Raw genomic sequence first — 25,903 nt, forward strand, 5'->3', positions numbered from 1 at the left:
CTTCTTCGCATGCAAAAGAAAAATCAAGCAAGCAAAAATAGCCTGCGTATAGAGAAAAGGATAGGGCACAGTAAGGAACAAGTTTATTAATAATCACTTATTGTATAATATGTGCTTCTTTTCGGGCATTGTGCAGAAGAAGAAAAGAAAAGGAGGTACTGTACAATTGCAGCTACACATCCGACGACTACACCGGCATACCGCCTGTTGAAAGCGTTCAGTTATCAGCATTGTCGTCATCTAGAAGATCTTCATTATCATAATTGTCGTCTCTTCCTTGATCAGCATATGACGAAAGATATCGGCTGTCCAGCTTTATGTTTCAGTGTTCAAAACGTGCGTTCTGTGAATCTCAATACAGCATGAAAAATAGCAACGAGCTTCTGTCAGTAAAAACAGCTTCATAATAAGCAAATTTGTTTGCAAGAACAAGGGCAGGGGAAGATGTATCATACTTATTCGGTATTAAGAATCAGTTTAGCTGATAGGTGTGCATACAAGAATGTCCGTACAAGGATCCTGGACCGACAGCTGAAGGATTTTTCATTTCCCAGGTCATCGCGTCGACATGCAGTACATATACGGTATCATTACCGCTCACCGGAACGCTTGTGCTGAATATTATGTTTTAACAAGTTGTGCGATTAGCAGAAAGAATAAGTACCGTTTAATGTATTAAGCATATAAATGCTAATTAAAACGTACCATTATACTTTCCAACAAACACAGGAATTTCCTTTGCACCAGGCTTCATGAATTGAAACAGAGTAGACGATCAGTATACAGCAGTATATTGACAGCCTTCTTACATGTGTCTCACCAACTTACTTGCAACGACTGAGTGCATAATTCTTAGACATGGTATATCGCCTGTAGCTGTCTTCTGCTCCTACATATGTATTTTCATCAATATCGTATACTAGGATATCTGACATTGGCACCATTATGTTGTCATGCGTAATTTCGGTGTCCGTGTAGTTTGGGCTGTCATGCCCCCCGATATGATATACCGATTTTCTTTAGAAAGTGGATGGTGTACGAAACCGTACACTTAAATTGTCTGGCAATGTCGCACCGGTAGTCCATGATGAAGCCTGAAAGTCATATAGAAAGATACAAATTATTAGTGGATACAAAAAAAAATCTAAGCTCACTCTAAAAAGAAAAAGGACAGTATAATACGTACTTTAGCTATGAATATGTGCATATCTCAGTTAAATGGCGCATACACATCGCTGGCATAGCTTGATCACAAGTTGTATCTTAGTGTCATATATGAGTATCCGTAAGGAGGTTTGGTCGGACCACACTTATACGAATAAAGAAAAGCAAATAGTACTCACCTGCGTCCGCCAAATAGAAGCGCTTTACTGCCGCCACCGCCCTGAAACGATGCCAAATAACTGCTTATAAAAAAGGCAAGACATGTCAGGATCACAGGGTCTTTGGCAACCTCGATATAGAATAAGAAAATACTTTCTCCAGGATTGAGACGTTGCATTGTACAGCATGTCAGTATATTGTAACTGCTGTGATTCGTTATTGTATCCGGCACTACCGTAAAGCATAAGGGAGTCGTAGACAGGAATGACGGCCTTGGCATATAAGTAATTCGGCTCGGCCTGAAACTCGCCGGAAGCGTTTGCAACTTGTCAGTTCGATTGGGCTGACTGTAGATTTCAAACGAATTTAGAGTATCAAGATATATCAGCTCTTGTGAAGTGGTTATTTCGTTGCTAGCTTTTGCGCTGGTACCGCAGCCATAGTAATACTTTCGTCTATGAGAATTGCGTCTAACAAAACAAAATATATATTGCTTTTCCATATAAAACAACGATATTGGCTATAGAACTTTTAGTGTACCTGCTCCAACTCGTGGCTGCGGTACAATTGCTGAAATCTCAGGTCAATAAATAAAAGGAGCAAAGGTAAACAGGAAACTTGTATCATTGATGATGACGAAACAGTAGAAAAAGGAAAGAAGAGAGTAGAGAAGGAAAATAATATAGTCAGGACAAAACCTGATCCATGAACCGAGTATGGACCGAGTATGATGAGCGCAAATGTGGTACGAGGAGACTATTTTTCTAGAAAATGAATGATCCAAAACATCTTCCGAAAGCGCGCTTTGTTTACTTTTTCGGGCGGTGTAGTTCTTGTAACCCGATACACAGCATACCTTTTGCGATTTAAGTGATTAAAAAATACGAGAAAAAGCCGCGCATTGTAACACGATCCACTACAAACTGTGTAAGCTTCCTATCCTGATACAGTCGTCTTCCGCTCTTTGCAATCGCACTATTTGCAATAAAGTCGGCTTTCGCAATGAATCCTCGAGCCCCAGTAGGCTAGTTTAGAGTTGAATTATCATCGATTGGTGCAAACCTCACTTCTTGTAACAAGTTTTGGAAACCTGCCACCGTTGCAAAAATTGGGGGACCATGTATTGCCTCTTTGAGTTTCTGCATACGGTTTTAAATTCGGTTTTAAGGATATTTCATTACCTGATCTATGAACCGACTTTCTGGCAAGGCTTGTTTTTGATCTGTCATGTCGCCTTGGACCTGACATATTTAGGCAATAGAGATATTGAGGAATATTGGACGTATTTTAACAGTGTGGTAAGCTTACTTTATCCTAGTATATGTTTAAGTCGCCAATGCAGCTTCTATTTTCGATTCAATCAAGGTATGAACTTAATTATGCGTTTAGCTCAAGATGTATGTATATATCCCTCGTTGAACGTGAAAGTATAACTATTTGCGAGTATATTTTATTGTACTTTTACTCAAGTAATTATGCACGATATGTGCTGCTGTAATTAAGAATGATGATGCTGATGATAAACAATAACGATAACGATAGATCGTACAATAATACTATTTTTGATAGGATTCTCTACTCCCCATCCGGCTTTACCGGTTTAATATTTTGGAATCTTGGTGCCGTTGGACCTCCGCCTGTTTCTTGCATGGATAATGAAACGGTTGTTGGTGGCTGATCTATCTCATCAGGTACCTGTGCACGGTATGGTGGTGCCGTTTCCTCGGGAAGCAAAGGAGACAATGTGGCATGGGGCACTCCGTCGTGATAATCTTCTGGTTTAAAACCACCACCAGCACGGATACCGGCATCAGTGGTAGGGGTACTGTTAGCATTTGCAATGCGTCCACCAGCAGCGAGCTCCTCCGTTTTACCATTCTGGCGCCTTCGAATTAAGAAGAACAACAAACGGCCAATAGCCGCCTATGTTGTTATATACAGAAGTGAGAGAGGGAAGTTAGAAAACGGTTCTTTAACTACATGATAATTTTGATATCTATTAATCTGTAATATCTTTTCAATGAAAAGGCGGAATAGATTACTTACAGCAGCTAAGCATCCAATAACTATACCAGCAATAGCACCACCCGATAGTGATCTATTGCTGCCAGCACCATTATCATTGCCTTGACTGGGATATGACGAAAGGTAATTGGAATCCCAGGTCCACGTCTCCGTGTTCAAGACGTGAAAAGCACTATCTGCTTGTCCAGTTGAATTTACACCAAACATGATGAACAGCAAAGAGCTGTAGTCGGCGAAAACAGCTATAAAAACATTTGTTAATCAAAGAGAATAATTCCAGGAATGCTGCGGCCATGACGGCAAAGAAGGCATGTTATTATTACAGGCATGTCCATAAAGTCCCTTTGGGCCTACTCCAACAGGATTTTTTTTCTCCCATATCAACGAATCGGTGTGTAATACGTAGCAGGTAGCACCACTGATAGGAACGTTCGTGCTTACTATTGCGGTAAAAAATTCACTTTAATTTGTTTAGGAGATCACCTAAATAGCACATAGCTTTTTAAAAAACATAAATATCAACATTACTACTTACTATTATACTTTCCACCGAACAGTAAGATGTCCTGCGCATTAGGCTCTAGTTATCACTCAATGCGTAAGAATAACTCTGAAAGGTAGGATTTTCTTCTACTTTAACTGTTTGTGACACTCACTTGCTGCAATTGTATGCATGATCCGCGTCGATGGGATATCGCCTGTAGCAGTTTTCATTTCCCAGGTACTGTCATCAATGTGATAGATTAAGATATCGGTCATTGGAACCATGACATTATCATTGGTAATTGACGTATTCGTATAATTTGCTGTCATGCCTCCGATGTAATATAAATCATTTCCTGCCAAAGTGGTGGGAGTGCGAAAACGAACGCCAATGTTGTCTGGTAATGCTGCAGCTGCGCTCCAAGAAGATGTCTTCAGAAGAAACCAGTCAGACAAGCAACCATTACAAGAGTAACAAGGCTCTCGGGTCGTTGATTATCACTTACAATAAAATCATATATCCACATATCTCTATTGAACGGTGGGAATACACTGCTGTCCAAACTATGAAAAAAATCGAATCAACTGATGTGTAAGAAACATGAAAGTCATGGTGTATGATAGCAACTTTTCTGCTTGGAGAACAACATCAACCACAAAGTATAAAGTATACATCTACCTGCGCCCGCCAAACAAGTATGCTTTATGATCATCACCACGTGAGAGAGTGCCTGCGAAACTAATTTTTAAGCATCACAGTATCAGCAAATATATAGCGTGATTTCTCAAAAGATGAAGGAGGCGGGAAGTATAATAAAGCTTCTTACGCTTGTTTTAAACGTGGCTGAGGCTCTGCAAGATTTTGCCACGTTCTAGAAGTTGCATTATAAAGCACCACCGAATTTTGAAGAAGCTGTTGTGTACCAGAGTTGTATCCCTCACCACCGTAAATCATGATAGAGTTTTCTTGAGGGATGACTCCCATGGCATACAGATAGTTCGGCTCGGCACGAAGGTCGCCGGTAACTGGTTCCTGTTTCCAGGATGAAAGTGCCGTGTTGACGTCAAATGATTCCGTAATATCGAGATATATCAAGTCCTGTAGAGTCGACGTGTCATTGCCTGCAGTCGTCCCACCGCCAAAGTAATATAATTTCTTGTTCAGCAAAATGCTATCTGTTGCGTTACGTATACAATATAGAAGATTTGTTAATATATTGTTACTGTATGTACGTAGACTCTTTTTCAAAAAGCTATGGTAAATGGGTAGCTTCTTCATCATATGTCATACCTCCGCCATAGCGTCCTTGTGGTGTAATAGCTATTGCCTCAAGACCAAACAGAGAAGCTGCTATAAGAAATGATAGTGGTTTTCTCATCGCCAGTGCAGAAAAAAAATAGGCAAATTAGGAAGAAAAAAAGGGAAAAAGGGAAAAAGAAATACATCGTCAAGTTCATAAATAGCAAGATCAGCGAAGCTTGTGGAACGCGAGGAGGCTGTGCTAATTTATGTACACCCAACGAAATCGTATCCTCACTAGTACGTAGAGCAGTTGCCAAGTATACACGCAGTATACATATTTAAAAGCCGTGGAACTATAAAGTGCCGCGATATACATCAAAACACCCTGCTTCTCGCCCTTTCATCCCTCTCTTAAAGCGGCAAATGCATGATCAAAGCTTTTTGTACGATGAACTTAGACAGGTCACTTGATCCCATTACGCCGTTAATCGAACAGAAAACTGCATCTTCCAAATACCTACGATTTATGTGGTACTTAGCAGCTTCTGAAGTGGCAGAATCTGAGAGTTGTTTTAGTCACATTGAGTAACTTATAATTCATCGTGCGATGCCCTTTATCTTCTTTTCTTCTCAATTGTTTGATCCGAGTATAAAGACACAAAGAAAAAAATTTGGGATCAAGCGACATTAGTTGAATGCCACTAGTACACACGCACAATACTGTACACATGATCAAAATCCACTTGCTTTTGATTTTTTTTAAATCAATCTAGTAATATCCTCGGTCATCATTATCGCTTTCTTCCTCATCGCTACTTAACGCGGCAGTTGCTGCCGAACTATAAATGCTTCTTTTCTTTTTGTCGCCTTCATCTTCCTTCTTTTCTGGAGGAACGGCACCAACATTTGCGAGCTGTGCACGGATGCCTTTACAAGTTAAATCGCAAAATTTAGTCTCGACAAACGAAAAGACAGGAAACCATGTGAATCTAACACTACACCAGAACCCCCCACAACATCACACGAAACTTACTAGAGACGGTCATGTTCATTCCGCCAAAAGCAACGGCGCCAACAATATTTGCCTTAATATCGCCTTCGCCATACACAAGCAATGTAGGAACGTTCCGATCTGGGTAGTTGGGAATACACTGATCACCGATGATCTTGACGAATTTGGTAGACTTGAACTCTTTGGCAAGCTGAGCCAAATGCTGGTTCATCAGCTTGCACGCAGGAATACTAAAAACACAACCACGAATCGGGATCGATAATGTCAGACAGAGTGTGTGTATGTATGCGAGATATGGAAATAAAAAAGTGCGCCAGGGTCGTACTGTAACTACGCACAGTACTCACTAATCTTTAAATAGATGGACAACAACATAGCACTCTTTACTCGCCTCCGTCACCTCTTTGACGAAGTCTGGTTTGGAAATCTGAGTCACTTCACCGTATTTGTCCTTTTCTGCTAATTTCTGCATCTCTTGTAGCCGCTGCTTTCTGGAAATAATTTAGGGATCAGCAACCCAGGCCACCGATGTGTGAGTGATTTTCTGCTGCATGGTAACTGTAACACAGCAACCAACAAAAGCTTAAAAACAAACTTTACCTATACTCAAGAATAATACGATCGTCGTCAAGCTCATCTTCCAACTCATCCAGCTCATCTAGAGTCTTGTTTTCTAAACTTTCTTCTTCTTTCTTGCGTGCGTTCAAGGCATCGACGTACAAGTCCTCGATGGCTTCCTTGCTTTGTTCATCTTTGGGTGGGATAATTCCACGAGCACGAAGAATGTCGTTCCTATCGAGCATTAACGGAATATAGAGGTCAAATGACAAATCGCCTGATTTATTGGTTTCTTCTTTTTCTAAATCTTTACTGTAACTCTCATTAATACCATTCTGTATCTGCGTTGGGATCGTCCATTATATTTGACAAGTTCTCAAAAGCTCAAAGAGAACCAGAATACTGCGTGTATATTCAAGCGCGCAGTCCGACACCGCGGACTTTCTGACTCAAATATGTATAGTGGCGCACCATGATCGTCCATACAAAGTTACATCGACACCCTTTCTTATGTTAATGTACAAACGTGCAATCTCAATTCAATATGAATAATAGCATTTGGAAGCTTATTAATCAAGGGAGCGTAAAAAATCACAGTATCTCTTTAACAAGCACAGCAAGAAATCATCGTAAGCAGAAGACATCGGTGTCGCAGCAAGAGATCAAAGAAAACCAGGGCTTCCAATAAGCTCACCTGATCAAAAGATCTTCCGCCACTAGACGTGGACCTACAGGCACATTTTCATTAAGCAAACGCCTGTGTTCCGATCAGTCTACTGTCACGCAGCGTTAGCCACCAAAAGGTGTCATCTGATCCAACGAATTTAAATAATATGCTGTCGGAAGCTATGATACAGCAGTTCATCAACCATCTTTCGCTCTGCTTATCAGTAGCAGGTTTGCGCTGATAAATGCTTAGAAAAGCTTCTACAAGTGGATATAATAAATTACATATACAAGGTTTTTTTAACGCATGACGCAGAAACCCAAGAATACAAAACACATAATGGCGTACATAAATGCACTTGTTGAGAGCAGGCAGCCAAGGAATCCTATGCACAGCAGATAAATATTACTTTCCACTGGTAAAAGCGCGAGAGAGCTTGATAGGGAGGGTTTCGTTCATTAGAAGAAAGAAAAGAAGTTCTTATGACACACCATGGGCGCAACTGTATTCCGCCTCACCTGGTTCCATCATCTACTACAAACTAGTGCGATGCTATTTATTTGCACATAGAAAATGGAAAATACGGCCATCTACTTGACTGTTGGCAGCTCTTATCCCCCTTACCCCTCGCTCATTTTTTGTATAAACAAGGTATCTCTGACTATTTATTTGGATACTTTAAAACGTGGTGTGTTTGATATCTACTGCAAGGAACTCCGATGATTGCTCGTCCACTATGCATGACCAGGTAAAAGGAACAGAGAAAATAAAATACACACACATAACATGACAACAACAGCAGCAACACTAGTCCCTTCTACTCATCTCTTTTGAGACTAGTATCCGATAAGTCTGTGCTTGTTAAAATCACGTCGATGGCGACGGAAATCAACATCTACGTTCAAGCAAGCCAAGTCTTCATCGTCCCAGTTGTAAGCACGAACACGGACCTTGAAATGAGCCTAGAGCAATAGACCAACAACAGAGGATAGATCAGTACACTTTCTCGCTAACCATTACATACTGTTCTGTGTTATGGCTTCTGTTGAGCAAGATAGAAAAAAAAAAGATGGATGACGATGATGAAACCTTTGGTATTTCTTTGGGCAACGTGACCTTTTGCGTAACCTGTAACAGAGAACAGTCATGTTCAGGGTTTGACATTCTTTCATACTGTTGGGGGAAGGGGTCCCAGCGGTCGCTAACGCAAAGAAAGAATTATTTACCTTGATTAAACCAGCCTCGATGGGACACTTTAGTTCGGTATCATTTTTGTCGAGCTCATCGCAGATATCAAAGTCCTTGTGAAGCAGAGTGACTACACCAAGTTTGACGAGGACGTTTGCCCGTGCATCGGACCTCACTGGTTCCTTGAGCAAACCAACGGCTTCGATCTTGAGCTCTTCGCCAGGAACGGGATGCGGCGGTGTCAAAGTTATATCTTTGATCTCCAAAATATATGATTCATCACCTATTAAACCGCTTGTAGTTAGAGTAAAGCGATAAAAAGAGTGTGGCGGAAGAAGAGTGTATGGCAAGCATATTATCAATCTATCGAGGAGAGAAAAAATGAGAATAATACTTTACTGCAATCCTCGATCAAGTCTGTTTGGTAAGGTGACGATTCGTATTGACGCACAAAGTCGGGCTGTAGCCAGTACGGAAGGACTGCTGCTGCTTGACTGATGAATACAAGTAAGAGAGTAATGTAAAGAAAAGGCCGGATCATAACGTGGCAACAAGAAAAAAAAGAAAGCAATGAAAGAAAAGCAGAACGACGCCTGTTTTCTCTGGCTTTTTATATCGGCTACTTGTAAACTGTCTCACATGAGACGTAAAGAAAAGGTCAAACACGTAGCCACCTGATACATTTAAAAAAAATAGTTTGCCCGAAAATGTACACGTTTCCGATTTCGCCGCAAATAATTCATATAGCACATGCACCTGCTTTGGTCCCACGATAATATAAAGCACCCGCATACGATTGTCAATTATATGACCCACTTGCCTTCTTGAAGCTTACCTTGTCACTTCTCCCTTGAAATCCAAAGCAGTGTATATCAAAGCTATCAGGGCTTGTCCGCTATCCAACCTAAATTACGATTTTGGCTGTCAAATAATGATTTGGTAGATAATGGTGTTTCTGACGCGTTTGGCAACTCAGTATAGATTAGGATTTGAACCTTCAAAATATCGTTTTTTTCGAAACTCTACTTTTACCTCTATTCCACAAAGCCGTATCTTCTTGGTCCTTAATACCGAATCGTCAATTTTAAAACCCTTGGGCGCATACATCGTCTCTTTATTAAAAGAAACAACCCAAAAGTGCCACTTCTCTCTGGAATAGAAAAAATTCAGAGTGAAAAAGTGTCTGTGTAAGCTATACCAGGATACAACATAGCATCACTCCTCAGTGTATATCTTGCATGGTAATGAAAAGCTTGTTAGATGTGATGCTATTTAATCAAGTGCTCATCAAAAAGTGTACTCTATCAGCACTGCCTTCATCGCACGATATATACATACAATTCTTTTCTGGCCTGAGATGGGTCAAAACGCTGTTGACAACATGACAGAGAAAACATTGAAGGCAATAGTGAGTAGTACACCTGATACAGAATGACAGATTAACAACACGTCTGTCATACCAGTCAAACTCACATTTTGTGCTGTTTGGCAGGCCAGGTTAAATTGTCAACCTATAATATCGCTATTAGGGCTGCCAAACAAGTCTTACATGTGTATCCTCCACTATAATATGTTTCTTCAATCTTATGCTTTCCTGACATTGTCGAATTAACAATCATCCATACTGCTACCAGTGCCATACATGAAAACTGCCAATAATTGCTATGCTAAGTCGCATCCTCCATCAAAAGTGCTATAATCTGGGTGGTGGGCGTATATACATATGCTACATTAACGCGACTCTAAAGAAATAAGCTAGCATGCAATCCCTAGAGCAGTACTTAAAAATCCGGTTGAGTATAAAGTTCATTAGCTTTAGGATACCAATCTGATTTCATGGTGTTCTGGCCCTCTTTCAGACAATATATGATTATTTTATTGTGGATGGTGCAGTGCTTTGCGGCAGTGAGCATATAGTCACTTTCTTGCTGTACGGAAAAGAAAGATTTGATAGATAGAGAGATAAAGAGGATGACATGTAATATAACTAAAAAAACCACACGAGGCAAAAAAGTTAACTAAAGGTGCAAATAGGGTGTAGGAAAAAGACACGGTATGAGGTAGTGAACTGAGCACGCAATCATGTGCACTCTTGTACTTGTGGAGATTGTCACGGGTGGTGTAGTTTGTACTGCCTCCTTCGGGCCAGGTTCATTATCGCCGTACGACACGTTTGGGTAACCTAACCATTCAATTTCCCGGAGGACACGGCCACTTTTTGCTCCACAGAGTCTCTTTTATATGCTCATGGACTGAGCAAGAGGAACTTTAGAAACGTTATGTAGTAGAATCTTAGATGCAGAACCATCGGATATTAAAGTTTTCTTGTTTCGGGATATGCGTAAGCTCTACATTTCTGTTTCTTTGTATGTAACCACTCATCAACACATACCCAGCATGATAAGGAGCACATAATAAACATTCATTTCAATCGCTGCTTTAGAATAGCATTTCAATATTATATTATATGGAAAGAGCTAATGCCGAAAAGCGTCGTAAACTGCTGCTGCGAGGTGAAAATGAGCGTTCTGAAACGAGCGTTCTGGAAGTCTAACAAACACAATGTTATACGCCACTCATCACTCGTAGTGAGCTAAGTTTTTCCCCTTCATCCTTAATTTATAATGCGCATGTAGTAAACAACAAACAAAAAGGAAATCCTAAACAATCAACATTTGAAATCGGGATGTTCCGTCTTTCCTTTAAGACAACGTCCCTCGGTGCTACATTATCTGCAATGGTGTCATTTCATATTATCAATGAAACATGTCCGCGAATCCAGCTCTTTCAGCAAACATAACTATGACGATTGTTCAATGATTGTTATGACAAATGTAGCATTATATTTATAGAGAAGCTTACACACATATCCTCAGATAGAAAGCCTATGTTATACATTAAAGATGAGATGATATTTATTACTTTAAATATCAAATCACGGTGTAAATTTTATTACGGAAATGGGGTAAACGCTCTAGATGTTGGTAAGGCTAAGGATGAACGTATTCACAGATTACTCCTTAGGGCTTGGCAGGTGCCAGACCTACAGCATCCTTATCAAAGTCAAACACAGAATAATAGCTGCGCAAGAACGTGTCGCCCATGATAATTAAGGGGGTCTTGGCCTCTGCGATACCGGAATAGCACAATTTGACATCCCCTTCCTCTGATGGCGATGCGCGCTCACGGACGAGTTCACTTGCACGCAAGGAGAAATCATGGTCGCCAAGAGTGAATGTAACTTCAGCATCGCCGGCTGCACTGGCCTTGAGGTCGCAAGGCATACGCCAGCCATACATGCTGCTAAATGTAGCGCCTGGGATGGTTGCATGGATGGTTTCGGCAAGTTCAGAAGGCAGGATGATAAGTGTGGTACCAGTATCAATGATGGCTTCAATAGGCTTAGAGAGTGTTTCTTGGCCGTTGATCTTGAGTCCGTTCAACGCGACTTGCCAGAACTTCTTTTCAGTGACCGGGACGTATTTGAGTTCGCCTTCATAGTGGGCTGGATTGGGTTTGCCAAAGCTCTGAATATTTAAACACATCACTTGAGTTATAATTGTTGGTGAAAAGAAAAAAAAAGAACCTTACCAATTCACCCTTGCCACCATCACGAGCGCGGCCAAGATATACACCCACAGAAGCTGAAGGAATCACACCCATATCCTGCATGCCTTGAACAATTGACTTTTTATGGCCCGTGAACGCCAAGGGAGCATACGCCAGGCCAAAAATGCCATCCAATTCAGGATCCATGGCCAAATCGACCGATTCGCCTTGGACCAATCCCAAGACTTGATCTGGATAGGACAGCTCGCCCAAGTGAACAGTGTCCCGACCGATAATACCTTGAACACCGGAACCATCACCATAGCGAAGGCCCCACGTTTGGTTTGTGTCTTGAGAGAACGTGGATGAGTCGGCGGGATCAAACAAAGGATGCTTTCCACAGTGGGCACAGCCTACATGGGGGATCCAGATATCGGCACTGCCTGTATCAAAATCCATTTGGAAAAGCTGTGGTGGGTTACCGACGCCAATTGTGCCAACATACTAAGAATTGTCATCGCCATCATCATATATGTTTTAGTGTCTTTCCTTTCTCTTTAGAGGTGTGAGTGAGAAAAAAAGCTTACCTCGACATCCACATGTACACTAGACAAATCAATGGTGGATGCAGCCATATTCAGTCGTGAAGGAGACACACGGCTCTCTAAGTTGTACTTTGCCAAAGCTTTTTGGAGTCGAGCAGGTGTGTTCATGACTTGGCCTGTCTTTTGCGCAAGTTCAATACTATATAAGAAAGGTCAGCTTCTAGATGTTTCCCTTTGGATGAGCTTGTTTCTGGTATATTACTTGATATTGCTTCCTTGTTGGTCCGTGGCTGCTGCAGCCACACCATCCTGCAAATACATGCCCATAAGGGCCAAGCCTGCTAGTAGGGATAATGAGGTCTTCATACTAGTGTGCGTATAGGTGTAACCGTAAAAAATTGAGAAAAGTGGATTTGCGGTCCAATGCCGTCTCTGGCTTTTATATGGATGGAAAATCAGATCCGGTTCCTTCAAATAGTGATATTCACCGATTGTGTATGTATACATGTTCATACATGTTCACAAGATGTAGCAAACAATACGTAGGATCCTATCACTTATTTACTAGCGAGAGAAACATCCGGCCCTGACATATTATTCTGTTGTCTAGATATGCATTTGTTTGTTTGACTCATAGAAAATCCACCGGTGCAACAGTACAACACAAGCTTCGATTCGGTGGGGGGAGGGTCGTCATCATCGTCAGTTCCGCAGCGCTCTCTCCATATCTTATTGATTACAGTGGCGGTTCCTTATAAACCACCTTTTATTCCCTTTTTCGTTGTTGCGTTTTTCTGGTTTGGCAAGAAAAAAGAGAGTGGCCCCAGCAGCCACTGGAATAAAAAGTGAAAGAAAGAAGCCATGGCAGTACCCGAATTGCCAACCGAAGTCATCATTCTCATCATCGATTACCTCCCACGCGCTCATATTGTACGTCTTCTCACAGTCAATCGTCACTGGCGCGATGTCATTACTGCGCGTTTGTATCGAACGATCTGCATCCGTAGTATACAAGAACAATACGAATACCGCAATTTATTTAATGAGACGCGACGACGACGATTACGGCAGCAACAATCACAATCACAGCATCACCAACAAGACCAGCAAGAGGAAGAGGAAGAGGATCAATCACCTGGACAACAACAAGCAGACAAGCAGCCTAGTGCTGCCGAAGATGGCAGCAATAACAAGAATACGAGTGGATTCTATTCGTCAGAAAACTATGGACTCTACGTCCGCGAGCTGGATCTGTCTATACCCTACAGCGGCAAAGATATCACTGACTCATTACTGTATGATCTGGCGCTCGATTGTCCCAATCTTGAAGTTTTGAACTTGTACAATTGTCACCGCGTCACTACGGTTGCGGTCAAACGTGTTTTAGCCCAATGCAAAAAGATGAAACACTTGTATCTATCCATGGCCACTAGGATCGATGCACGGTGTCTCCACCAACAACTACCGCAGCAACCTTCAACAGCAACAACAACAACAACAGCCTCATCCTTATTATCATTACGAGGACGACGACTACGACGAAGACAACGACAACACCAACTGATACAGGAAGAAGAACAAGAACAAGACTCTTCATCTTCTGGACTTGAGTTACAGACGCTCAATATCTTTGGCCTCGCCCATTTCTTCTTGCGCTATCGACCAGCAACAGTCTTGGCATCACTCAAAACGCTCAAGGCAGGCCAATGGTTAGATCGACAAACGATCCGATTGTTAAGCCATCTACAGCATGTATCGCTAGACGGAATGGATTCCGAACATATCACGCTCCTCGTTGAACGGAATCAAGACTTGCGGTCGATTCGGCTTGTGCGGTGTCGATTGATTCCACCATTATTGGATCAGTTGGTGGCTCAAAAGCATCTGACGACCCTGGAATTGCATCGGTGTAAACTACCCGCCGTTCTAACACAACAACACCAACAAGGAGGAGAAGCGGATTATAGTTACAGTAGTAGTAGCAGTAATGATGCTAATGTTGATTATGGCCGCAGAGGTGGGTATGACGATAGAATGATGACATTGTTGTTACCTAAACCTCTGCATGATCATTCCACTGCTACTACCATGGCTTCCAATGATCTTCACTACTACAATTACTATTATGAATCCATGCAACGCCTCGAGTTCAAGTACATGGATGTGGGGACCATCCAACAAATTGTGGAACACTGTTCAGGCCGTCTGACATCGTTTACAGCGCCGTACAATACAACTGACGCCGTACTCGATGCTTTACGTTCCCACTGTCCTAGGTTAAGACGGCTATCCTTGGTCACTCGAGGTGGTGGTGGTGGTGTTGACGCTCATATCAGTTTAGACTGCCTGCAGCGGACACTGCAGACGTACACATCCACTCTGGTTCATTTGGAGCTTAGCATCCAACCACAGCCTGCAGCCCTCGTCGAGCGGGTACTCTTGCAATGGCCTAACCCGAACTTGCAGGTACTCATCCTCCGATCTCGGATATCCTTGCCACTCTTACAAAATCTGGCTCGTTTGTATCCTTCATTACGCGTGTTATACATTGCTAGCACGCCGGAGTCCTTGTCAGAAGCAGAAGTAGACCAGTACCTTTTGGGGCACGATAAATTGCAGCACCTTGAAGCACTCATGTTGTACGATCGGCGTACTACTACTACTAGTGGTGGTGGTGCTAGCGATACAGCAACGGCCGATCGACGAAATTACCTTGCGCTAAAAAATTGTTATGATTATTGGTCACTTAGAAAGGAAATTTGGTGATTTCATTCAATGATGGATGGGGTACTCGTTTAAACTGGTAAGTATAGGTGGCCGTCATGGCCTAACTATTATAATTTTGGCTGGTGGTTGGGGGTTTGTGCTATTACCATTCTGTTCTCACCTGTATTAGTGCTATTGAATAGCTCGGACCAGTAGTTCCGAAAAAAATGCTATACACACATGTAAAGTAATTGATTACAGTTTTGATCCAAATAAATAAATAGTAGATGGTAAATAATGCTTAATGGCTGAGGGCTGATGACTCTGATGAGGATGGCAATGATTTTAATAGTAACAGAATGATGTTTGATAGTATATGATGTTGTTTATATGTACACAATGCATATGATGATGATGGTGAAGGCGATAATGCAGAATCATAGCCTGCGCCATATGCATATGATGATGATGGGAGGATCTCGGCGATGAGAGGGGAAAACAGAAGAAACAGGAGAGCTATACTATAGGATGATAGATGCGAGTAGGTGGCGGTGGTATACAAAAAAAAGCTTAATGGAAAAGTGCAGAAATGCGTTTACGCGTCTTTTTCTTCAACGATAACGAGGAAGTAGTGCTCTTGTCGTTGCTGGAATCACCTTGTGCTTGTTGCTGGCTTTTGGGTGGTGGTGGTGGTGGTGTTCCAGGTACTTTGCTTCGTCTTCCCAATGTAAAGAAGTGGCGTGGCGTCGCGTTGTTATTGTTGTTGCTGGTCTTGTTTGTTTCGTCGTGATGACTTGAGAGAATGCTTGCGGCTCGTTTTGGTAAGCGCATGCTCAAGGTTTTATGCACAACAGGAGTAGTAGCATCATCGCCATGATTTTTTTTGTTGTTGTCTTGGCGGATGCTGCCATTGCTTCGCTTGCTACCGATACCTAAGCTTGACGTGCGGATAGGCAGGATGATCCCATTTTTGCGTGAGGATGTGCTTTCACTTGGCTGTTGTGGCGAAAGCTCATTACTGCCGCTCTGTTTCGTAGTAGCAGTGTTCTTGTTCTTGCCTGCCATACGGGCCAAAAGACTGCTGCTTTGTGAAGTGCTGGTGGTGGTATGCACAGAGGAGGCTGTGGTTGCAGGTACGTTGTCTTCCTCCAATGTGGTCGTCGATGGCTGCTTCTCGAGTTCCTGCTGCTGTGGTTGTTCTTGTACCTGTGGTTGGTTCTGCTGTTGTTCTTGTGTGTCCACGCCCTTTCCTTTGTGCTCTTGCTCCTCCTGCTGCTGTGACAGACGAGGTAAAGAAGGAGGCTGAAGGGAGGTCTCACTGGCATCAGATGTGAGCGCCGTATCGTCAGAGTTGTGCTCTTCGCTGCTGTTATCGATGTGGCTGCTGCTCTTGCTATGCACGGATGCGCTTTTTTTGGTACTAGTCCCAGGTTCTGAAGGAGGCGCACTGTCATTCTTTTCCACAACTGCAGCTACGACAATGGGCGTTTCCTTTTCTTGTTTGATTGCCGAAGCTGTATCATTGTCTCTGTTCTTGCTCTCAATGCTGACAGAGGATGGAACTTGGCCACGGTTCTCTTTGTTCTCCTCAGACACTGCCATTGCTGTTGTTGGTGATGGCGTGGTGATTGGTTCCTCTGTTAGCTGCTTATGTGATTCTGGCGTTTCAACTACTGCTGCTGCAGCAGCAGCGGCAGCGACAGCATGGTTTTCTGGCTCGGGCACCTTGACGCCTTCTTTCTTTGCAACGGTATCAGTAACGGGCTTCTTTTCTTGTCGCGCTGTTTGGATCGTCGTCGTCGTCGTCGTCGTCGTCGTCGGTGTTTCATCAACGGGAGCGGGCTTGGTCGTGGAATGAGTGTCAATTAAATCAGACTTTTTGTTATTTGTGGTCTTCGTCAATGATGCTGTTGCTGCAAGTGATGCGGGCCCCTGCGTTTGCTTTTGCTGCTGCATGTTTGGCGACACAGCATCAGCAGCTACAGTATTATTCTTGCTATCGTCGCCCATTATAGAAGCAGGTGCCAGCAGAATGGAAGACGCGTTCTGGTTGAGTATGGCTACAACGGTTGTCACGGCAACAAAGACGATCACGCGAAGTGCCAACAGGACCATGGCGACGGCTTGAATAAGACGTGGCTGTTGTTGCTCCTTATTGATACTGCTGCTGCTGCTACTGTTACTGTTACTGTTGTTAAGCGAAGATGGAAGAGTTGGATGCATGGCCAGCAGGGTCAGCACGGCAAGTAAAAGCAAGTCAACGAAAAACATTTCATAAAGTTTGTTGTAAAGTCGGTGTGCAGAGAGTTGGGATCGTCGCTAGTGAGCAAAGAGAGAGTGAGAGTGAAAGAAGGGAAGAAGAAGAAGAAGAAAGAAAGGTTTTGCTGTTGAGTTTAGTTTTATTTATAAGATATCAGTTTCACTAATAAAAATAGGAGGTCAAGTTTTAGTTTTTATTTGGGTTGCGTGATGAATGGTGCCAAGGGAAAAGGTTTGAAAATGCGGAGAGAACCATAGCAACGAGGAGTGGGGGGGGAGGTGGAAAGTGTCGATTGCTGCTGCTGCTGCTGTTGCTGCTGTGCGTGCAGAGGCTTGGGGGGACAAGGGCAGGGAGAAGGAGCGTAAAAAAGAAAACCAATCGTCCGGTCATTTATGTGTGATTATATGATAGAGCGACTGTGTTACTAGGCAGAGTGTGTGTTACCGGGGAGACGCAACATGCCGCTGCCGCTCCAGACATTTATCCACCAGGTCTCCACGACTCAGTCTCCTCTCGCCCCGGACCTTGAGCTTGTGGCGGTACAGATAATACCCAGGCTCTTCGCTTTTCCGTCGACTCTTGTCATTCCCTAGCACCGACAGCATCGGCGACTTGTTGACTGCTGCTTGCGCCTGTCGTTGTTCCTCCTTGATACCAGTGTCACTGATACTCCGTAGCCCTAAATATTTGCGGCGTGATTTGCCAGACCCAATCACCCGCTCTTCTAGCTCGTCGGGAATGACAACCATCCCTGCTGCCACGCTCACACGTCGGCCAGCCGGGTTTAGAATGTGTCGATCTGGAAGCATGTCTGTGGGCTGCCGTCCACGGTCCGAGGAACACGATGAAGAAGAGTCGCCCCCGGCTCCTCCAGTGGATGACGATGCGTAATGAGGACGATGGTGGAAATAGGTGTTGTGCAGCTGCTTCTGAGCCTCGATATCTGGAGTATTCGGTGCCTTGATCTGATCCAACACGCCGTTGTCATTCATGTTGCTACTGCTGCTACTGCCATTGTTCAAGTACCACTGTTGCTCCTCCCGTTCCTCTTGTTGCGCTTCCAGCGTTAGCCATCTATTCCGATTCGTGGCCAGCTCTTTAATCAAAGCGTCAGCCTTGGGAAACATGGCGGCAAAGATTTCAAAGTATGGGCTGACGACAAAATCGCCAAATTGCAGGCCAATCGTCGTCTGCGTCACCTGATCCCGGTCCATGTTGGGTGATACTGGGAGTCCGTGCTCCTTTTCCAACTCGCCTTGGCGGAAAAATTCCTCGCATACCAGATCCGACCACTTGCAGCAGATCGGCCACGGCCTGAGCGCATTGCTAATGTCTGCACCATGCAGTATGATCTGACACAGCATCTGTCGTTCCCTGTAATCCAGCTGGTTGTGCAGATTCGGTGGATCGTCTTCGTCGAAATAGCTTTGTTCTTCGAAATTATGCAGCGGGCTCTTGTCGCCCTTGGTCTCAAAGATGTCTTTCATTTGTACGCACGGGTCGGTTGGGACAGAGAGTGTGCTGAGCATACTGCTGCTGCTACTTGTGGTGGTATTGTTGCTACTACTGTTCTTATTGTTGCTGTTGCTGTGGGTCCGTGATCGCACATGATAGCACACCTGGTGTGGCGGTATCGGCTGTGATGATGATGATAATGATGATGTTGGTGGTACAATGTCACTGCACTCGCTACTCGTTTCGAACTGGTCTTGAGCAACAATCTCCAATAAGCTAGCGAAATTCTCTTGGAGTTCGTAATGGAAAACCATATCCGTCGACAAAATCATCTTGACGATCGATGTGCGCATCTGATCCTCGGTGGTCGGCGGGAACGTGTGTGCCGTGCTAATCTCTTCGACATGACGTAGTAACTTGTGCTTGGACAGTAGATCCATGGCTAGCGTACATGAATAGCTCTCGAGCACTGATTTTTTATTGTATCGGATCGCCAGTTCCGTTTGTAGATTCACTTGGTAATTGTTGTTACACCCGGGCTATCCCCAATGGTTAGCATGATAGTGTTATTTTATTCCCGCGAACCAAAACAACTTACATGACCGATGTCGTGACACAAAGCGGCAATGAATAATGCGGCGACATCGATGCGTGATAGATAATTCAGCACCTCGAACTGAAAGAGCATATGATATATCACTATGGTTACGTCTGCTGCATGATAGAACGAGTGGTACGGATTGACATGGTAGCCGAGATCAACATCGATTAAGAAATCAAGGAATTCAGAAGCGTTGATCCCCAGTGTGCGATAAATGCCAAGCCGATCCGCATAGCCTAACAACATGCCGTATATCGCCGCGCGGGGCTTGTCCAACAGGGTGAATTCCAGCGAGTACGTGTATGGTTCTTTGGGATCCGCGATCTTTAGCATTTTCTTTAGTGATATAAAAAGCCGTTGGAAGAAGAATCAGAAAAGTGCATGAGCATACATGTAGTGATTCAATGAAGCCTCCCCGACTCCCATTGGACTGAGAAGCCCTTTCGATTCAGCGAATTCTACTTTTCTTTTTCGGTCTGAGAATCCTTACACTTTCGATCTGGAATAGCTCTTCCACAGACAGGTTGTTGTGCCGCAGTATAAGCATAAGGAGACAGTTGTTGGGTTTTTACTACTGCTGTTGTTATATGACGCGAGGGGGTTATTTGGTGAGAAGAGCAGGGGTGGTGCTGTGGATGAGGCAAGGTTTGAACAGAAAAAATTAGGGTGAAGAGAAACTGTTAATAAAGGGAGGATATATATAATATTAGAAGCAGTAATAGTAACACTCGCTTTTTCAGTGTGTGCGAAAAAAAAAAAATAGTACACAGAAAACGGAAAGAGAGAGAGCTGTTATGCTACTCTCCTCCCCCGCACCTCATGCGAATTTTTTTCAAGAAACATGGGTAAATCCTTTTCTTTTATTGAAATTATTCAGTTCTTATTGCTGTGGTTGTTGTTGTTGTTGTGGTTGTTGTGCTGTTGCGGCAGCTGTTGCTGCTGCGTGCTGGTTGTCGTAACGAAGACCTTTCTTTCTGAGGATTGTGTCAATGTCTTTAATGTATGCATCGTACGCATCCCACTCCTTATCGTTCGTCTCAACCGTCAGATCAAGCTCGTCCAAGCACTTTTCAATATGTTTGTGTCTAATCATGCAGAAAATTTGATTTCACCCAAAATAAAGTCAGCTACAAGAACCCTTCCCTTAAAAACAATTTGTTTGTTTGTGTAAAAGAGTAGCAGATGTCTCAGACAGAACAGAACTTACATCTTCGCCACATCGCGTGCTCGTTTCAATGGTTTGGTTAAGACACTTAGAACCCGGAAGAATTTCAACGCTACACTCATCTCGGCGCGGTTGTGGTTATTCTTGTGCTCGGCTGCCTTTGTGAGCGCAAAGGTAATACCGTTGAGGTGAATCTGCTCGCATATCACATGTTGCGCCACGTGGCGTGCAGGGTCCTCTTGATCGGCGAGATAGAGTGTTTGAGAGACCAGTCGTGCAAATGGCAGAAGCTTGTCAATAGAACGAGGTGCTTGGTTGACATACAATTCGAATGCCTTTGGGGTAAAAAAAAAAAAAAAGAAAGAAAAAAGGAGTGTGTGTAAGAGGAAACGACTCGCAATTTCGCCAACAAACAAACAAACAAACAAACAACCCCATGCACAAATTATTGAAAAGGTTTACCTGTTTGATGCCGCCAATATACATGCGGCAAATTCTCTCGGTCTGACTGTCGTCATTGCCAATTACATCCTTCTTTGTTTCCTCGATCAATGCCTTGATGATATCATCCGCATCTTCCTCAAGGTGGCCATACTCAGCTGCAAGTGGAATGGCGTATTTGTAGTCAAGCACCTTGGCCATGATGGCGCGCGCTATATTGGCAACAAGATCCACACCGCCATGGTTGGGCATGGCTGCAAGAATAGAATATAGCGACGAGTCTCGTTTTAGAATTGAATTCTCGCCCCCTCTTCCACCTCGTGTTCACTGCTGATAATGGATAATCAAACTTTACCTTCTTCGTCCGAGTCCTCATCATCCTCATTGTTGCTTTCCAATGCTTCCCGCCAGTTTACCAGTTCGGCTGCAATATACTTTTCGCATTCTTGTTGCACGTTTTCGGGGCATTGGAGATACAGCAGGTCAAGGCCATCGTTGGCAAAGAGATCACTCGAGAATATCCAATACAGATCCATGAGGATACCAAATGCCTAATGACAAAAGATTTACACTCTCATAAGCTTCTTACAATCGTTATAATCGATCTGACCGATCAAACATCAAGTAAAAGAGCTTATCGCATATAAGAAACAAACTTACAGTAGATTTCACAGTGGCTAGTGGCTTGATATCCGTCGACATTGTCACCAAGGTTGTGTATTTCTCCAACACCCAATCACGGCGTCGTTCGATCTTGCCAACAGCCACTCTGCCTGCTTCGTTCAGTTCGCGATCATTCGACACTCGCTCACACTTCCAGACCATATAGCGGAAAAGAATGGCCATGGCGGACAAACTGTTTTGCTTCTCCTTTTTGTATCCGGATACAGCACGGTCCACAAAATGGCCTACGAGTTCGGTGATGTCTTCATCCATGTCCTCGGATTCGTCCATCATGTCAGTCATATCGATAAAGTTGATCAGATGGTCTAAACGAAGGAGACTGGTGGTTGTGGCATGGATATCATCGGCATCGAATCGAGCGCTGGCGATATCCTGTTGTTTTGCTTGAAAGGTTAGTGCTCTGCGTGTTATAGTGTTTAATAAGTTGTCTCTTCATTACCTTTCCTCGGCAGGCGTCGCGTACTTGAGAAGTGACACGTTCCATCAGTTCGGGGAACTGACGCTCGTTAACATCTCCCAAAAGTTCCACCTTGAACAGATGATGCAACGATCCAGCACAGTTTTGTAAAAGTTCAGGCACAGTGGCACCGATGTAGACCTTGATAATCGTCAATAGGAGTTCTTCATACTCCTAGTTAAGAGAAAAAAACATTACGTGTTATCTTGTGGTGATCTTACAATAGATAGTGGAGCACCTTTCTAAATACACACATGCTCACACAAAACTTACTTTTTGCATTCGTAATTCTGCATAAACGTTCATATTCATCAGTTGTGGGATAGTAATAAGCTTGATCATATTAGTTGCGCTATCGATATGCTTGGTTAACAGACGAGGCAGAACTTGCACCAGGTAGCGTGAGATTGTGCTTCGATTGCTTTCAAGCTGTGCCTCATCCTAAGAAAATAAAGAACCCGACATAATCAATTTCTCTTTCTCTATTTCCGTCTGGTAGTAGAGAGAAACTGTACACATACATGAGCCTTCTTTGTCTTGCTATCCGACATATCCAAAAAGCCTCTTTCAGTGATCAGTCGGAGTGATGTGACAAGGACTTTGACAAGGACAGTTTCTTCTTCTTCGGCAAGGCGGTAGCATTCTTGAACAACAGGAGCCAAGTTAGCTTGACCTGCAGTAGCGAGCTCTTCTTGATCTTCTTGATGAGAGCTGCTCGAATGGTCACGTGTCAAGTATTCGGCCAAGCTTTTATAGTCCTGTAAGTTTTTAATCGTAAGTCAGCAAAAGATATTTTAAATAATGTTTTAAAAGGTAAGGGCATCATCACCTGTAGCACCGACATATGACTCCACAAGGCTTCAACAGCATTCACCACCAATTTATCGCAAACTTCATCCGACACCACCATGCTCAAAGAATTATCCATGCCTCCGTTCAAACTATTGCTATTACTGCTGTCTCCATGGGGCGTTTCACTCGAAATTCGTTCGACTAAGAACGTGGCGAGACACTTGAACGAGATCCACGTCTTTTCCACTGCATCATTGTTGGTGTTGTTGCTTTCCGAACCATTGACGTTCATAGCACTCAGCGCTTTTTCAGTCTCTTCCACCATGGGCTCAAAGACTTTGGCTTCCATCACCGCTTTAACAAACGGAGCCACAGTTTTTTGTAGTCGTTCATTGTCAAGGAACACGAGATGCATCAATTCGTCGCGACCGTTTTCGCTGATCCATTCACTGTTGTGGCGGAACAAGACATGGCAGAGTTCAATACCGTGGAGTCGTACAGATAGATCAATGTCGTACAAGGCCATTTCTTCGATACGTCCTTTGAATCGGTTTGTAAAGCTCTGCAGTTTTTGCACGATCGTCTCGATTTGGTAGAGTCGCATAATAGCTTTCAGTGCTTCTGATCGGACAGCTGCGACCTACATGGATACATTTGGTGAAGGAAAATGATAAGGTATCTAGTAAAGAATGACTTTCTTTTTAAATTGAAAACATAATTACCGTATCATTGAGCGCCCAGCCAAAGTACCGAAGATACACATTGTCGGCGTAATGAACAGGATATACCTGGATCCATGCACGCAGCTCCTTGATACATTCTCCTCGAATGACAGACTCCACGTCTCTTGATCGATGAAGGAACACACTACAAATTTTGTCTTTGTTAATTACTACTCTATAATAAACACAACAGCAACTTATTACCCTTCAAAAAAGTCGGTCATGTATTCATGCAAGTTATTCTTTTTACGGTCCAAGGTATGTGATCGTTGTTCAAGCATTCGTTTCTTTTGGGTGTTTCTAGCGCGACTAGTCTGACGTTCGTTTTCAGTTCGAAGTTGTCGAGTCACAACTTGGAGTTCACTGTTGATTTTATCCGCAAACGTGCACAACGAGTTCATGATTCGGAACGTCAGGATCGTGGCGGTGTGGCGGAAAGGACGGTAAACAGAACTAGTATTTTCTCAAATTATGTGTGAGCGTCCATAGACCCTTCCTCCCCAGTGGTAATATCACTTCCATCCCATTTAAATCTGATTTCCACACAAACCTTGACATGGTCGTCAGCCAATTCTGCAGTGTTTCAGTGAACGATCCATCGTATATAATCTCGTGCTGGCACTGTTGGACCATAAATGCAAAGAAGTTCAAGATGCTTTTCTTGAGTGTTTTGCCGGTCTTGGATCTCGATATGACCGGATATTCAGGTTGTGGCAACTAATTGAATTATTCTTCAATAAATAGATCTTTACTTTTTACTTTCCACCCCCCCCCACCTGAGATAGTGTTTATATGTGTTCTCCTGTTACCTTAGCCAATTCTTCTTCTAATTCCTTCAGAACTTCGATTGAGACATCTTCTTTTTGGAACGCTTCTTCGGTCACAGCAGTCATACAGCCACATCCCTAAAAGAGGTCAGCAATCCATTAGCAGCAGCAATGAACACTAATTTCTGGTTAAAACACGAGCTTACTCGAATGATAAAATTCACCAAGCGGCGCAAGGCATTGGCCTTATCTTGGCGATAGCTTGCAACCCAAAAAGCGGCAATTTTTTCAATATCTGCATTTGCTTCGGAGACTTGGTCTATATAGCACATATGCCCAATACAAAATGGTTCATGAGTTTCACAACGGTTAGATTTATACACTACACTCTCGGTACTTACCGTATAACGTGCCGTTTTCATCAGAGGGTATCTGTTCCAAAAGCTGGCTGTCGTGCGTAATCGAGACTTCAGTAGGTTGCACCGTTGTCGTCGTCGTTGTCGTCGACTTTTTCTTTCTGCGTTGTTGTTTGCGCGTCGATTGTGTGCCTCGCTTTTCCACAGACTTGTTGCTAGTCTTTCGTCGCTTGTTGGAACTAATCTCGACTTCGCTGTCACTTTGTCCCGAATCGTCTGCATTACTTTCAGCGTCTGAATCTACCAACTCGTCCTTTTCCTGCTCGTCGTCGTCTTCATCGCTGGATGGTACATGAAGATGACTTTGAGTAGAACTTGGTCGCTTTCCTAGATTTGGCAAATTTGAGTAACGTATATGGTTTTTGCTTTTTTAATAGTGATTGGTAGGACAAGGAGTGTGGACAAGTATTTTGAGGAAAGTATTAAATACACACCTTTTTGTTGTGCAAACATGTCGGCCACATTACGGCTTTTGGTTGTTTGCTTTGCTGCGCGTTTTGGCTGTTCCTAATAAAAGAGAGAAACATTTTAGACTCATGGTTAACAAGACAGCCAATCAGTTAGTAACATCGTCAGTAGTACATACTTTGGATGTACTTGGTTTTTTGGTTGATTTAGGCATGGTGGTTTGAAGGACTGCGCAAGAAAAAGAAAAGAGCGTGAAGAAAGGGGAAAAAAGAGGGGTACGCGAGAGGACGCGAAGTTTTATTTTCCCTTCCAGACGCGTTACAAAAAAAGTTGGACATCAGTTTTCGCGTTCCGATCACCCAAATTGCTTTTCCATGACTTCAGTGGGGTATTTATGAAAGTTATACTAAAGTTGATTGTATCGAAAGGTAAACTA

At 43.2% G+C, this 25,903-nt stretch overlaps 8 protein-coding genes across 8 annotated transcripts; 1 reads left to right on the forward strand and 7 right to left on the reverse strand.

Annotated features, from left to right (window-relative positions):
• Positions 1-2,759: 2,759 nt before the first annotated feature.
• Positions 2,760-5,271, reverse strand: BDB00DRAFT_813642 (uncharacterized protein). The gene is made up of 9 exons (XM_053122776.1): positions 5,123-5,271; positions 4,659-5,007; positions 4,511-4,570; positions 4,338-4,395; positions 4,005-4,263; positions 3,884-3,928; positions 3,672-3,788; positions 3,370-3,590; positions 2,760-3,299 (listed from the first exon to the last, which is right to left on the reverse strand). Exons 1-9 carry the CDS (start codon positions 5,208-5,210, stop codon positions 3,255-3,257), a joined length of 1,242 nt encoding a protein of 413 aa, XP_052981781.1. The 5' UTR covers positions 5,211-5,271; the 3' UTR covers positions 2,760-3,254.
• Positions 5,272-5,407: 136 nt separating this feature from the next.
• BDB00DRAFT_813647 (thioredoxin-like protein) lies at positions 5,408-7,173 on the reverse strand. The gene is made up of 6 exons (XM_053122777.1): positions 6,976-7,173; positions 6,687-6,878; positions 6,434-6,577; positions 6,108-6,316; positions 5,596-6,001; positions 5,408-5,427 (listed from the first exon to the last, which is right to left on the reverse strand). The coding sequence occupies exons 1-5, from the start codon at positions 7,002-7,004 to the stop codon at positions 5,844-5,846; spliced, it is 732 nt and encodes a 243-aa protein (XP_052981782.1). The 5' UTR covers positions 7,005-7,173; the 3' UTR covers positions 5,408-5,427; positions 5,596-5,843.
• A 974-nt stretch (positions 7,174-8,147) lies between these two features.
• On the reverse strand, positions 8,148-9,040 carry BDB00DRAFT_870367 (ML domain-containing protein; the record flags this gene model as incomplete). The annotated part of the gene is made up of 4 exons (XM_053126695.1): positions 8,148-8,273; positions 8,401-8,439; positions 8,538-8,782; positions 8,899-9,040. 4 exons carry the CDS (start codon positions 9,038-9,040, stop codon positions 8,148-8,150), a joined length of 552 nt encoding a protein of 183 aa, XP_052981783.1.
• Positions 9,041-11,519: 2,479 nt separating this feature from the next.
• BDB00DRAFT_899002 (aspartic peptidase domain-containing protein) lies at positions 11,520-12,976 on the reverse strand (the record flags this gene model as incomplete). The annotated part of the gene is made up of 4 exons (XM_053128541.1): positions 12,856-12,976; positions 12,636-12,792; positions 12,086-12,552; positions 11,520-12,024 (listed from the first exon to the last, which is right to left on the reverse strand). The coding sequence occupies exons 1-4, from the start codon at positions 12,957-12,959 to the stop codon at positions 11,520-11,522; spliced, it is 1,233 nt and encodes a 410-aa protein (XP_052981784.1). The 5' UTR covers positions 12,960-12,976.
• A 478-nt stretch (positions 12,977-13,454) lies between these two features.
• On the forward strand, positions 13,455-14,157 carry BDB00DRAFT_786322 (uncharacterized protein; the record flags this gene model as incomplete). Its single annotated transcript, XM_053120600.1, has 2 exons — positions 13,455-13,971; positions 14,027-14,157. 2 exons carry the CDS (start codon positions 13,455-13,457, stop codon positions 14,155-14,157), a joined length of 648 nt encoding a protein of 215 aa, XP_052981785.1.
• Positions 14,158-15,578: 1,421 nt separating this feature from the next.
• BDB00DRAFT_813662 (uncharacterized protein) lies at positions 15,579-17,716 on the reverse strand. The gene has a single exon (XM_053122778.1). It carries the CDS (start codon positions 17,568-17,570, stop codon positions 15,870-15,872), a length of 1,701 nt encoding a protein of 566 aa, XP_052981786.1. The 5' UTR covers positions 17,571-17,716; the 3' UTR covers positions 15,579-15,869.
• Positions 17,717-17,808: 92 nt separating this feature from the next.
• On the reverse strand, positions 17,809-20,468 carry BDB00DRAFT_813664 (uncharacterized protein). Its single transcript, XM_053122779.1, has 3 exons — positions 20,106-20,468; positions 19,613-19,951; positions 17,809-19,553 (listed from the first exon to the last, which is right to left on the reverse strand). The coding sequence occupies exons 1-3, from the start codon at positions 20,160-20,162 to the stop codon at positions 18,000-18,002; spliced, it is 1,950 nt and encodes a 649-aa protein (XP_052981787.1). The 5' UTR covers positions 20,163-20,468; the 3' UTR covers positions 17,809-17,999.
• A 27-nt stretch (positions 20,469-20,495) lies between these two features.
• BDB00DRAFT_870372 (uncharacterized protein) lies at positions 20,496-25,681 on the reverse strand (the record flags this gene model as incomplete). The annotated part of the gene is made up of 17 exons (XM_053126696.1): positions 20,496-20,700; positions 20,823-21,115; positions 21,243-21,475; positions 21,577-21,772; positions 21,882-22,277; positions 22,345-22,536; positions 22,636-22,803; positions 22,884-23,120; positions 23,192-23,794; positions 23,877-24,000; positions 24,081-24,329; positions 24,427-24,593; positions 24,686-24,781; positions 24,850-24,962; positions 25,045-25,386; positions 25,494-25,566; positions 25,646-25,681. 17 exons carry the CDS (start codon positions 25,679-25,681, stop codon positions 20,496-20,498), a joined length of 3,723 nt encoding a protein of 1,240 aa, XP_052981788.1.
• Between the last annotated feature and the right edge of the window lie 222 nt (positions 25,682-25,903).

Source organism: Zychaea mexicana, assembly GCF_025766255.1.
Source record: "Zychaea mexicana strain RSA 1403 chromosome Unknown BDB00scaffold_20, whole genome shotgun sequence".
Taxonomy (NCBI): Eukaryota; Fungi; Mucoromycota; class Mucoromycetes; order Mucorales; family Lichtheimiaceae; genus Zychaea; species Zychaea mexicana.